Here is a 13,985-nt window from a genome sequence, read left to right as displayed (position 1 = left end):
ATAGCTTATTCAATATATTATCCTCAAAAACTATCTCATTAATGGGTACAATATTTGAGCACTCATTTGAAAGCAAATAATTACACGTATAAAAAGCTGGAGTATTCCTATCCTTAAATCTAACATCACTATTATAATTATTTATAATTTCCGTCTTAATTATATCCTCATTTAAGCTAGCTTTTTTTAGTGAAATACTTCACAAGTAACCTATCACGTTGTAGCTTAAGCGTGCTCACCCCCAATTCAATCTTCGTTGCTGGAATAGGAGTACTATTTAGGCAGCCAATGGATGGCCTAAGTACATTGTGGAACACTGTATCTAACTTTTTTAGATTCTTCTGACTAGCATCACCATATATAAAGCTACCATAATCAAACTTACTAACAATAAGTTTGATTGGCCATGCTCGTTAGTTCCTTTTTCTAGCTTATTTTAGACGAAAATAAAGGTTGCCAAAAAATGTGCAAAATATCCAAAAAACCTTTTTTCACTCTGTCCCCGAAAAATTTAAGCAGGCTTGCCCCCCTAAAGAAAAATATTGTGAATGCTCATGGACAATACTAGCATTTATAATGAAAATATGTACAGTTAAATTCATGGACTTATTCCCTGTTTTATGAGATATTATTCCTCTCTTTTATTATTCAGTTTTTCTGGACCTTGCCTTGTTTCGTTGGATTTTATAAAAATCTTACAGGGAGTAAGCTTTTGGCTTAATTTCCATGAACTATTTCAAAGAGAGTTCTTTGCAAATAACTATTATAAGTGTTGCAAAGAGTCTATTAGGAAAAAAAAATCGGGTTAAGCAAACCTAATATTCATGTCATACCATGGTCAAATCTGTCGATAAAAAGACTATTTTTTCTTGATTTTAACTTCACGCTTGTGTGTCAGAACAGGGACATTAAAATGACAAGTAATTGGTTTGAAAAGTTTGTATCAAAATCAATTTGTCACCGATTATTTCTACTTAATACTATTTCTCTTTAAATTTTCTTTGGTTCTCATTACAAATAGATAAACTGAACTTCAAACTTTTCCACCTTTTCTAGTTTCGAAAAAATTACCACTACTACTAACAACTCACTGCAGCAACAAGCCGCCTGAGGCTGAAACAGCTACGCACGCTCTTGTTCCATCCTAATCTATTCGAAGCCTCCCTCTGTACACCCTCCCAAGAGCTTCCAATTTCCCTTAAATTTTTCCATACAACATCTCACGCAATTCAGAGATGGAATGTATTTCGTTGCCCTAAATGGTTCGCCGACAAGGATGATATTTGGCAATCTCTCATCCTTCATCTGCAGAACATATCCTAGCCATTTAACCTTTCTCTCATTATAGCCCTAAAAAGCGGGATTGAACCACATTTTATTTATTTTATTAATCCAATAGCTTGTAAACTAAAATCTTGTAAGCATAGCATACAAAATGAAAATAGAATGTGGCAACTGCTGGAATAATTAACAAAATCAACGGTAAACTTATGGTTGACAATATAAATCATTGTAAAAAGAGGCGTTTACTAACTCAGTCTTAAAACTAGCAACGGTACAAGCAGTGACACAACTATCAGGTAATGAGTTCCAAAATTATCGATGTATTTACAAAAGACATCTCACCTATTTTGGATTTTGAAGTTGGGGAAGGGGTAAAATTTCAATGCATTTTGCTTGGTTTATGTATAATGGCTTCTTTGAAAGAAATTTTCTGAATCCAAATTTACAATGTCATTTACAATACTGTGGACACTGAGAAGATGACATTGAACCACTTGTCCGTACATATTACTGTTTGAAATACCGTCAGTCAGACAAGTACCCAAAAACATCTGGAGATTGCTTAGTCTTCGCGACTTCGTATTCTTAACATTAATTTTCCAACCTATTTTTTCACCTTGAACTCGCAAAACTTCAGAAAATTCATTTATTTTATGAATATTTTAATCTAGGATGCTCAAATCATCAGCATAATCTGAGTCTAGGTGAATTTTACTACCCTATTTGATCCCGTGTTCTCCTTTTATCTACTACACTTAACAATTTTTCGCTAATATTCCAAGTTGTTTTTCTAGCTACTCTTTTTAAGACACGATTTTCTCTCAAACCAATTTCCTAAAATTATTCCATCAATCTTCTACATTGGTCAATTATAGCCTCTCCAATTTAGTATCCAATTGATCCTTGAAAGTTTCTCTCGGATTCTAAATCTGGAGTCTACCAGCGTCAAAACTTCTTGGGTGGTAGTTACCCTTGCTTAATTTCCACTCTAGATTAACCAAATACACTTCTAGATAGTAGTCTTTACTTTTAACATCAATAATAGTACTCCCACATACCCTAGTATCTTGTATCGATCCTGCCAGTCTTTAGTTTACAATAACCTAATCAAAAAGATTAGCCGTCTTTCCATTGTGTGAATACTATCTTAACTCATGGGCAATTTCATGACCAAATACTCCTTTGGTTATAAATAGATTGTTATACTTACTAAATTGCAGCAGTGAATTACCGTTTAATATTGTCTTTTTCCTACGCCAAATTTACTTTCGAAATGGCAAACTATAAAACATATCAAATCCATCAAAGTTGTCAAGTTCATTTTTAAGTGAACCCACACCCGGGCTAGATACTATTGATGGTAGTTAAATATTCTGCGTGCTCATGATCCGTTTGGAACAATTCCATTTTTCAGTGTCTTAAAGAAGTGTCTACCTTGCAGCTTAAATTAATGGCTCTGTTGACTTTATGTACTGAACTATAGAATGCCGTTGGGTGTAACGTTATCGTTAAAGGTTCCTTTGCAAATTGTTGCTATAGACATGCGAAATTTTTATTTATCGACAAAAAGCATGCCATATGGCATATTGTGAAGCGTGAGGTCTCGAGTTCAAGTATCGCACTCGTAGTCTCGTTCACCTCCCCTCCTCCAGTGTACTTCCTGACTGAAGGACATGAAACAGAGATCAGCACCGCCGGTAGGGATTATAAAGTCCAAAAGCGTATTCCATGCCTGTAAATGTGACCCGGACATGATTTTTTAAGACTGTTCTTTCTTTTAGAGGAAACTAGACGAAGATAAAGCTCGTACAATGGCAACAATGTGGCTTAAATCTGAGGTATCTGCACTGGAAAATCAATTAGTATCTGCTAGCTGTTTAGTAGTCGATACGAGCGTTATGTTAAAACAGCTGCGCATAATTATCAAGCTTAGTAAGCGGTTTATCATTGTGGTACCAACTGCAGGTAAATATTCGTCACAGCCCTCTCTGCACTTTAACTTGCGTTTCTATAGCGCGATATCGCAATTTACCAAAATCACCGGATATCGATATTCGATGCGAAACGGAATGAAACTATTTTACATTGGTATCAATACTCAACTCAAGCTTAATATTTAAGGTTACGTTTCAAGAATTATTAAAGAAAGAAAAACACAATTTCTGGGTAGCATCTTTTCCATAATGTGCTCTATAGACAACAGAATGAAATACTGTCTGAAGGCTAACCTGATTCTTCAACAGTATAAAAGGGCGTTTAGGCTCACCTTAAGGCCCATTCACAACGGAAATTCACTAATGCCAAAGTTTAATTTGTGCTAATGTTTACCAATCAGATTTTTCATGAAATTTTTTTATTGGATGAAAAATTTTATGAAAAACTCCGGTTGGTTTAAATTAGCTAAATTTCGATAATAGTAAATTCTCATGGTGAATGGAGCATTAGCTGTAGAAATTCTGGTTATATGATGTGAATCACATGCGAGAATATCGATGGGACCTGTGCCAGCCCTGACAATAAAACATAGGTCCTATCGAAATTATCGCCTGAATTTCTATTACCAAATTGAGCTTAAACACTAATTAAAAAATAAAATATTCCTAAATCTGCGACGCCAGGTATAACTATATATCTGATTTGCCAATAGTCTTTTATTGAGGTTGAAGATGACTGTTGAACTTTCTTTTAAAAACACAGAAAAGTTTTAGGGATAACTTCTCCAGGAAGATCATTCCAGGTCAAAGTGCAATGCAAAATGAAGCTGTTCGTCAAATACTCAAAAACGTTATTTACGTTTTTGTGGCATTACCTTAACTGTTTAATTCTCAAAGTGAAAGGGGAGTCTCAAAGAATGTTAATTTCGGTGCTGAATTCGCGGACCAGGATATTTCTTAGTTTGCTTGTAATTTTTGATAATTTGCAAGTATGGCTTTTTACTGGAGAGAAACTTTACATGGGTTAATTCACTCTAAAACGAATATCCTTTTCCTCAACGACGTATATAAAGAAACACTGGATTTTGGATATACCTAGAAATAAACCTCAAGCCTTTGAAAATTGCTGTTTCTGACATTGACTTTAAAATGTGCTGTACTAGTGTACCGGTAAATGAATCGAGTGTAACCCCAGGACTTACAGATAATGGTTAATTCTGGTTCCGTGAATAGATAGATCTAAAACTAATAAGTTCAGTGATGCAAGTATCTTGTCTTTTGTGTACAAGCTACAGCGCCTTAGTCTTGAACCGTCCTAGCCGAGTGGTTAGTGCTCTGGAATTAGAATCCCAAGGTCAGAGGATTGAGTCCTGGTGCCGTTTGTTATTTGGTTTGGAACGGGGTCAATGGTGTGACCCTGTAAGCTGATCCAGAGTCGATCCAGCTCTAAATGAGTATCTGGAGAAATCCGGGGGAAAGACACAGGGAGCGTCGGATAATTTGCTTCCAACCACGCATTGCACTCCCGACCGAAGTCATTGAATCAGGAGATTGGTACCTCGGCAATGCAGACCATTGGTCAGCATGTTAATTTTTTTTTTTTTTTTTTTTTTTTTTTTTTTTTTTTTTTTTTTTTTTTTTTTTTTTTTACAACGTTAGGCTTGTCGCGAAATTTCATGTTTCAGAGATAAGACAGACTTTAATGTGATAATTCGTTTTTATGTTAAATTATTTTATATTGATGTTTAAGTCCAAACTGTCTATTTTTGGCTGTGTGCCAAACATGGAGGGTTTTAAGGAGGCCCGAGACGGTCAATCCTTTATTATCAAAAGCTTCGTCAACCGTTTGACGGGTGCTTCAACCAACCCTTCAATCTTGACCAAAGCTGATTTCAAATTTAATTTTAACTCACGGCCAGATTTTTAGTTTCAGTCGAGGGTCGGTTAGTGAAGTGTCTACCGTGTGTGAAATGTAGTCTAATAATGACTTAGATTTTCTTGCATGTACTGTGGTTGCGCTCAAGTGAAAACAAAAAGAAAATAGAAAACTTCGTTGGTTTACAACATCTTTTTTTGTTCGATCGCCCTGTACTCACGGCTGAAGTTTGCTCTTAGAAAATTAATTTTCTTTTTTACTTTGAAAACTGCATAATCTGATTTCAATGTCTTTACCGTTCGCAATATCCTGTCAAATGACGTACTTTTCTTATTTAAGTTATAATAGGCTCTACCTTTAACTTTCCTTAAGTCAGGGTGATCCCGGTATAACTCTATTAATAAATCGATAAACTCGTTTTCCACATTTTTGTTTACTTCCGATGTGTCTCTCATTGTTGTTGGCACGTAACTGACGCAATATTTCAACAAAACTAGCCTAGACAGTCAATCACCCCTCGTCAACCGCTTGAGTCATTCAAACTTTCTATCAATCACCGTCAACGTCATTCAAGCATCAAACGGTCAACTCAACGTTCCTAGACGGTCAACCATGCTTGAATCAATCGATTGATGGGAGCTTTTGGTTAAATGATCGGTCGTCTCAGGCCTCCTTTACTCTACCCCCTGTCTGTGAGCTGCCATACTTTTTACTCCCAGATCAATCCTATTTTGTGATATTCTGGTGTTATAATGCAGACCACAGGACTAACAGACAGTATGTCATAATATATACAAGTAGATGCAAGATTCTTAAGGTTTATAAATTTTTTTCCGTGAATCTCCGATATCTAGAAACCTTATGCTATAAACAAAATCGTAAGATTAAATAGTAGCTGTTACTTTGGGATTATTCGTAATTATTTTAAACCAAATATATTGAATAACCTCCCCCCTCCCAATATGTTCAACCCGTAAGTAAAAATAAGTAATTAATACAAAATAATCATAATCTTAGGAAGTACAATCAGTGACTCGAAATAAATAAGTAAAAATAAGTAATTAATACAAAATAATCATAATCTTAGGAAGTACAATCAGTGACTCGATAGAATACCTGAAATACTTGAGGAGTCGTTTCTGTTTAGCAAACATTAACAAAAATAAATTCAAGAATAACCCACTTCCACCTCAGGTCCCTTGCGATTTATTGTAGCAGCGAAAATGTTTCAATTATTGCTAGTTTTGTGTTTTGATGGTTATATTTATCCATTTCCTATTTGTTTTCAACCATCTTGCTTCCCTAGCTTGTAGTATAATTTTTATTTTCCTTTTCCAGAAACTCCTCTAGAAGCATCCTTTCTCTATCTTCCTCGTTTTCTCTTTCATGTACAGATACAACATTCCTTTTATATACAGTGTTTTATACCCTATTCATGTTTTAGTGATCGGTCAATTGGATCGAGCTAAGAAGCATAATCCGGACGCACGAGAAGCTATTCGATGGTTAGAACAGGAATTTCAGCGTGGCAGTCGATCCGTAAGACCTCAACGACACGGAGCAAGGAAGTCATTGCCAGCTGTAAAATACCCAAAAAGAAAAGAAAAAATGGCTTGGTATTTTTTTTGTCTCAATTATGTTTCTTTTTACTATAGTTTGGAGATTCAGTAAACAGAACATTGCATGCCGATGCAACGTTAATGAGAAAATTTTTGTTCTTTCCATTTACATTCAAGATTAAAAAAAAAAAATCTAAAGTATTAACATGTTACTTGATGAGACAAATAATGATTATTTGATAAACTATCTTTTTATATAATATATAATAAAAGAAAAATGCATTATGGAGTTACATTTTGTGACCTGATCTTAGTGTCGCAATCTATTCAAATAGTTCGTAGTAACGAACTGTAGTAAGGAGCGACCCGGCTCAATAGTAACCAAAAACTCTAAAAAACGGAATTTTGATACCAATAGTTAGATAAAAAAAAATCGCATTTTAATGCTGATTTTAAATATATAAGTTTCATCAAGTTTAGTCTTACCCATCAAAAGTTACAAGCCTGAGAAATTCTGCCCTATTTTAGAAAATAGGGTGAAATCATAGAATCTTAATGAAAATCACACCATCAGATTCAGCGTATTAGAGAACCATATTGTACAAGTTCCAAGATCCAATCTACGAAAATGTGGAATTTTGTATTTTTTGCCAGAAGACAAATCACGGATGCGTGTTTTTTTTTTTTTTTTTTTTTTTTTTTTTTTTTTTTTTTTTCAGGGGTGATCGTATTGACCCAGTGGTCCTAGAACTTTGCGAGAGGGCTCATTCGAAAGGAAATGAAAAGTTCTAGTGCCCTTTTTAAGTGACCAAAAAAATTGGAGGGCACCTAGGCCCCCTCCCACGCTCATTTTTTTCCCAAAGTAGTCAGATCAAAATTCTGAGATAGTCATTTTATTCAGCATAGTCGAAAAACCTTATAACTATGTCTTTGGGGACGACTTACTCCCCCAGAGTCCCCGTGGGAGGGGCTGCAAGTTACAAATTTTGACCAGTGTTTGCATATATTAATGGTTATTGGGAAATGTAGAGACGTTTTCAGGGGGATTTTTTGGTTGGGAGGGGGGGGGGGTTGAGAAGAGGGGCTATGTGGGGGAAATTTTCCATGGGGGAAGAAGATTTCCATAAGGGGGGCGCAGCATTTTCTAGCATTATTTAAAATAACAATGAGAAAATAAATATGAAAAAGTTTTTTTTTTCAACTGGAAGTATGGAGTAGCCTTAAAACTTAAAACGAACAGAAAATATTACGCATATAAGGGGTTCACCTCCTCCTAATACCTCACTCTTTACGCTAAAGGATTTTTAGTAATTTCAACTATTTATTCTACGGCCTTTGTGATTCAGGGGACAAAATTTAAGCTTTAATGTAAAGAGTTATTGACGAGGTATTGACGAGTGGGCGAACCTTCTCATATACGTAATAAAAACATACGAACATAGAAGTTTGTTACGTAAGCTAATTCGTAAGTTATGTATATCTTTTACTAATGTAAACGTTCGTAAAAACTAAAAGTTCTAGTTGCCTTTTTAAGTACCCAAAAAGTTGGAGGGCAACTGGGCCTCCTTCCTCTCCTTTTTTCGCAAAATCATTCGATCAAAACTATGTGAAAGCCATTTAGCCAAATAAATAAATATGCAAATTTCGCTTTAATTATTCATCTGCGGAGAGCCAAAATCAAAACATGGATTAACTAAAAAACATTCAGAAATTATATAAAAAAACAAGTTTTTTTTAACTGAAAGTAAGGAGCGACATTAAAACTTAAAACGAACAGAAATTACCCCGTATATGAAAGGGGCTGCTCCTTCATCAACGCCCTGTTCTTTACGCTAAAGTTTTTACTGTTTTAAAAAGTAGAGTTGAGAGAAAGAGTCAAACTTTAGTGCAAAGAGCAAGGCGTTGAAGAAGGAGCAGCCCCTTTCATATACGGGGTAATTTCTGTTCGTTTTAAGTTTTAATGTCGCTCCTTACTTTCAGTTAAAAAAACTTGTTTTTTTTTTTATTTAATTGCGACAAATAATATGAACCATGATGAGGACTGAAAGCCCGATTTGAGCCATTGCGTTGGCCGAGCCATGCGAGCCATACGTTGGTTTGAGCCATTTGTGTTGGCCGAGCTGCTTAAAAATCTTACCCTAGCCAAGTAACGTCCATCAGAAGAGTCCATGAAGCAGTTTTTTGTCTATATCTAAAATAATTTTCCCGCTTTCTGCTTCTTCTTGAAGATCATCTTTAATTTTTTGTTACAAACAGGAATTTTAGGATGATTTATTGTTAAAACACATACACACACACATATATATATATATATATATATATATATATATATATATATATATATATATATATATATATATATATATATATATTTATATATATATATATATATATATATATATATATATATATATATATATATATATATATATATATATATATATATATATATATACATATATATTTATATATATATAAATATATATATATATATATATATATATATATATATATATATATATATATATATATATATATATATATATATTTATATATATATAAATATATATTTATTTTTTTTTATAAAAAAAATATATATATATTTTTTTTTTTTATGTGTTTGTGCTGTTGCATTGGTGATTTCTCTTTTCATGATATATATATATATATATAAATTTACCAGAGCATACGGATAAAATTATCCTGGGAATAATCATCTTGGGAATTTCGATAAAAGGCTTAAAACTAAACGCCCTTCCTATCAAGAAGGCCTCAGAACGCCTTTGTGGCTGGCTGTCATGACGAGTCTTATTGGACTGCTGTGTATTGCATGATCTCTTTATTTTTCATTTATTTGTTGTTTTTTTTTTTTTTTGCTTTTTCAAATGTACTAACTCTCGATTTTCTGTAGAACCGGGTGATATTGATACCGTGGATAAGCAAATCCACGGATAATACGAAATAAAACAAAATAGACCAACGGTAGATGCAAAATTTTTAATATGTGTTGTTTACGTAAATTGCACTGTTATTACTTCCATTCTCACTTTCTTCTCTTATTTTTTCTCGATAAATTGTGTTACTGTAACCTAAGTGGGCCATTATATTGATATTGAGTTTAATTTTTATTCTTGGAATGGTTTGGTTCCCTGAAATTCTATAGATAATTTGTCCGTGGATAATCGAGTTCATTGTAAATGAATTGAAATAAATCTTTGTGAGACGAAACCTGTTTTTAGCAAGCATATTTAGATAATGAAATCTTCTCCTGATTTCTTGTTGGAGGGTTGGATTAACTTTTTGTATCTTTGTACATTCTCCAGTTTCAGTCTTGCTTTGGGATCATGTTAATTTTTTAGGATAAGAACTAATTAATTAGGACAAAAACAAAGAAAAAAATTATTTAAAAATGGTTAGTCATTAAGCTTTAGGGAGCGTGTGTGGCTAAAATAAATAATAATTTCCATCAGAAATGAAAGTTAATTAGTTTAAAATAACTTGATTGACGTGTAGCCCCCACTTTCAAAATAAACACAACCCCTCTCTAAAATTAAATTCATATGTGGTTGTTGTCAATCTGAAACAATGAGGCATTTTAGGCCTTACTATTACTATTATCTACATTCAAATGTATAACTGGTTCTTATAACTGTTATAGGAAAGTTAGTTCGAACCACTGAAAGATGGGATTCACCCCATTTTGGACTTAGGGCAATTTTTTTTACTAATTCATTTCCGAATTGAGACTTATTTTTATGTTTTTATAACTTCTTTTTTATTGTAGAATAAATGGTATAATAAAAAGTTGACTGTTCATTTATGATTTTCCAATACCATCTTTTAATTTATAGTAGTTACCGTTTATTTGCTTTTCTAGTAAATTTACCAACTCACATATTGCGTATTCACAATATTTTATTCTTCTTCAATGGCTGAGACATTTCTCGTTATATTTTTGCTCTTGCCAATGCCCTAACATCTGCCACATAATAACCGTATAACCATATTTCCTATACCCTAGCAGCAACCATATAACCATATTGCCTATACCCTAACAGCAACCATATATCCCTATTGCCTATAGCCCAACAGCAACCATATAACATCCATATAGCCATATTTTCTATAGGGGGGGGGGGTTGAACTGGACGTGTGTTGAACCGGACATTCTCAATTACTGAGACACCATTTGATGAAATATTCTACAATAATTTGCAAGAGTGCCATCTTAATTTCATGTCTCAGGGACGAATTTCTAATTTGGTTGATTGATCCTTTCAAAAGTTAAATTGTGTTATGTGGTTTAAATAAAAGTTGAACCACTTTTAGTGTGGTGGATTTGCTTCCGTCCAAAATGACATACCGATTTATTCAAGATCTGTTCAAATCAATTAAGTTCGAATTAGGCATATGCAGCAGCCTTGGAACTTGCCGAAATTTGCCAGTCTCGTGCCAACAATGATGTTTATGCTCTTGGACGGCCAGCTGATCCCAGTCCTGCTCCCAGGCCATCAATCACCGACCTGGAATGTCAATTTGCAAGAATAACCCCAGAATGAGATTAGACCTTTTCCACTTTTGGAAAGTATTCACATGAGCTCTCGTAAGCGCTGACAAATAGGCAGAACCAGGATACTCACTGACACTCCAGATAAAGAAGAAATTGAGGCAAAAAAGAATGGAAAGGAAGAGATAAAACAACCAAAGGAGACGTCCGTTCATCTAATGCAGTGGTTCTCAACCTTTTTTACCCATGGACCCCTTTTCCCTTCTTTTTATCTTGGTGAACCCCTTCATAGCTATTGAACATAAGAACAATTTTCTATTCTTCACTAACATAAATTTTAAGGCTTTAATTATCAAAAGAAATAGTATACGATTAAGCTTTATTTTTAAATGAAAACTAATTTAATATAAATAAAATATTCTACTATAATTATAATAATAATAATAATTATTATTATTGTGATAATAACTACAATATTACAATGTTTCTTCCATGGGCAAGCAACACAAGCTCATGGAGAATAGAGCTCCTCAGGCAGTTTCACCCCAACATTATGTAAACTGGATAAAAAAGGAGTTGAAATTAAGTGTGTGATTAAAAAAAAGGAAAAGGCATGTTTATTCAATGAGATCCCTGTGCTTGATTCTTTTCGGCGAGTTTATTTATATTTGGTTCTATTGATGTTAATGATAGTCGAAGATCCCCCTTTTCATAATGTCAAGTCTATTGCAATCTTTTGATAACATTTGAGAAACACGACTAAATGCCGCTTCAACAAAATAAGATGTAGGAAAAGCAATAACGTAGAACTGCGCTTTATCCCAGAGCAAAGGGTACTTTGTAGCAACATCATTTGTTTTCCATATATTGTACTTTTCATCTTTGAATTTTGCATGCATTATTTCATCACTTTGTATTTTGTTGAGGGGCTCTTGCAAAGATATGTCTATTTCGGAAACATCAACTTCAAAAGGAACTGAAACCCAAATCAGCATATCCATCCCGAGTAGGTCGCCAACCCGAGTTTGCATATCTTCATGTATATTTTCCAAATATTCACCATATAATGCAAGATCTTCATCTTGCAAATCGCTGTTAACACAGGCCAAAAAAGGAAACTGTTCAAATGCACGACGCCTGATATTATTCTTATACAGCTGTAGTTTCCTTAGAAAAGCAGCAATAGCACTTTTACTAGATATGAGATCAGAATTGTTTTCTTGGAGCTGTTTATCAAGTGAATTAAATTTTTCAAATATATTCTGATAAGTAAAACACATCACATTTATTTGCAAGCAGTTTTGCTCCAAGTTGTGTGTCAGCAAGAAAGGAAACAATAGAATCCCAAAGTGCAATTAAACGCCTAAGACAATTCCCTTTGATAGCCATCTCACCTCTGTATGTAATACAAGCCGCCCAAACTTTTCTCCATTTTGCTTACAGAATTCACGAAAAAGGTGGTCTTGGAGAGAATTTGATTTAATATGGTTAACTACTTTTATTACAACAGTAAGGGCATCATGCAGATATGCACTCATTTTCTTTGCAACTAAGTGTTGAGGGTGTATCAAACAGTGAACACAATATAAAGTGAACAGTAAATTACAGTAGAAATTTTATTTTTAAAAATAAAGAGCGTTCTGAGTTGGTTTTCTTCATGGACCTCAAAAATATCATTGTGAACCCCCAATTTGCTGTGTTTTGCCTGTGGACCCCCGGAAATATTACATGGACCCCTAGGGTTCATGTGGACCCCGGTTGAGAACCACTGATCTAATGAATAATTACACATCGGTAAAGAATACAATAATGATAACTACCCGTTCAGTACATCTTACTTGTCAGTAGGAGATTACGTCCTTGTCAAATTCCATCTTAAGAAGTCAACCCGCTGCTATGTTGGCTTAGTGCGGGACATTGTATACGGTGAAGCTTTGATTAGTTTCATGTGTAAGAAATTTAAAAGGTCTGTCTTTTACAAAGCAGGAGATGTTGCAAGTGTGGATTGTTTTTTATATTCTCCAAAGTAGGCCCAAACCTCTTTCTTGTGGACGAATCAGCAAAGTGCCTCAGAGCCTTCGCTGGGAATTTGATTTTCCACAACACAATATTTCTTAATCAAGCAAGCTAATAATTTTGTTATTCTGAACAACTGTATTCAAAGTAAAAAAAAAAAAGAAGAAAAAAAAACCTTTTTCAAGCTTTTTTAGCTTGACCAGTTCAAGCCCCAGCATGTCCAAATGAACCCCACTAGGCGGGGTTGGCTCGGATATTATGACCAAAATATTAAATTTAGATTTCGAGGAAATTCGAAGAATAAAAAATCTGGAAGAAAAAAAATCTCAAGTGTTCCTTATTCTGAGAGGTGTCTAGAGAACATCAAATTTCGGGGTTTTTCACTCATAAACAAACGAGATGTTTTTGATCGGCGAATTTTGTCCAGTTCAACCCCTACCTCTCCTACTCTAACAGGAATCTGTCACAGAAACTACAGTCACGCAAGTTGTACTGATTTTATTAAATTAGCCATTGTTTAATGGAGATGTCAAAACGCAAATAATTGTATGTTTCTTTATTTCTTAAAACCTTAATAGAAAGTCCCTTTGATTCAATTTAAGAAGACCTTATTAATTCTCGACCAACTTGAATAAATTTCCTAGTTAATAAAATCTAGAAAATCACTATGAATTTAAGGAGTGACGTTAGAATGAACGACTTGGTAGATGACGCTAAATTTATAAATACCTTATTTTTACCCCTTTTTACCAGACATAATTCCTAGGTTAGAATTTCGATCCCTCTTTTGTGTGGGACAATAATTGTTC

The 13,985-nt window shown here is 34.0% G+C and overlaps 1 protein-coding gene across 2 annotated transcripts in view; it reads left to right on the top strand.

Moving 5' to 3' along the window:
• LOC136027417 (nonsense-mediated mRNA decay factor SMG5-like) overlaps nt 1–13,985 on the top strand; it is a 56,120-nt gene that overhangs the window by 38,804 nt on the left and 3,331 nt on the right. For both annotated transcript variants that reach the window (XM_065704664.1, XM_065704665.1), the window contains exons 11-12: nt 3,066–3,249; nt 6,539–6,710. In XM_065704664.1, the coding sequence (XP_065560736.1) occupies nt 3,066–3,249; nt 6,539–6,710 (356 nt within the window). The remainder of the gene's footprint in view (nt 1–3,065; nt 3,250–6,538; nt 6,711–13,985) is intronic.

The sequence above is a fragment of the Artemia franciscana genome, chromosome 5, assembly GCF_032884065.1.
Source record: "Artemia franciscana chromosome 5, ASM3288406v1, whole genome shotgun sequence".
Classification (NCBI taxonomy): Eukaryota; Metazoa; Arthropoda; class Branchiopoda; order Anostraca; family Artemiidae; genus Artemia; species Artemia franciscana.
This window is presented reverse-complemented; position numbering and strand designations above follow the sequence as displayed.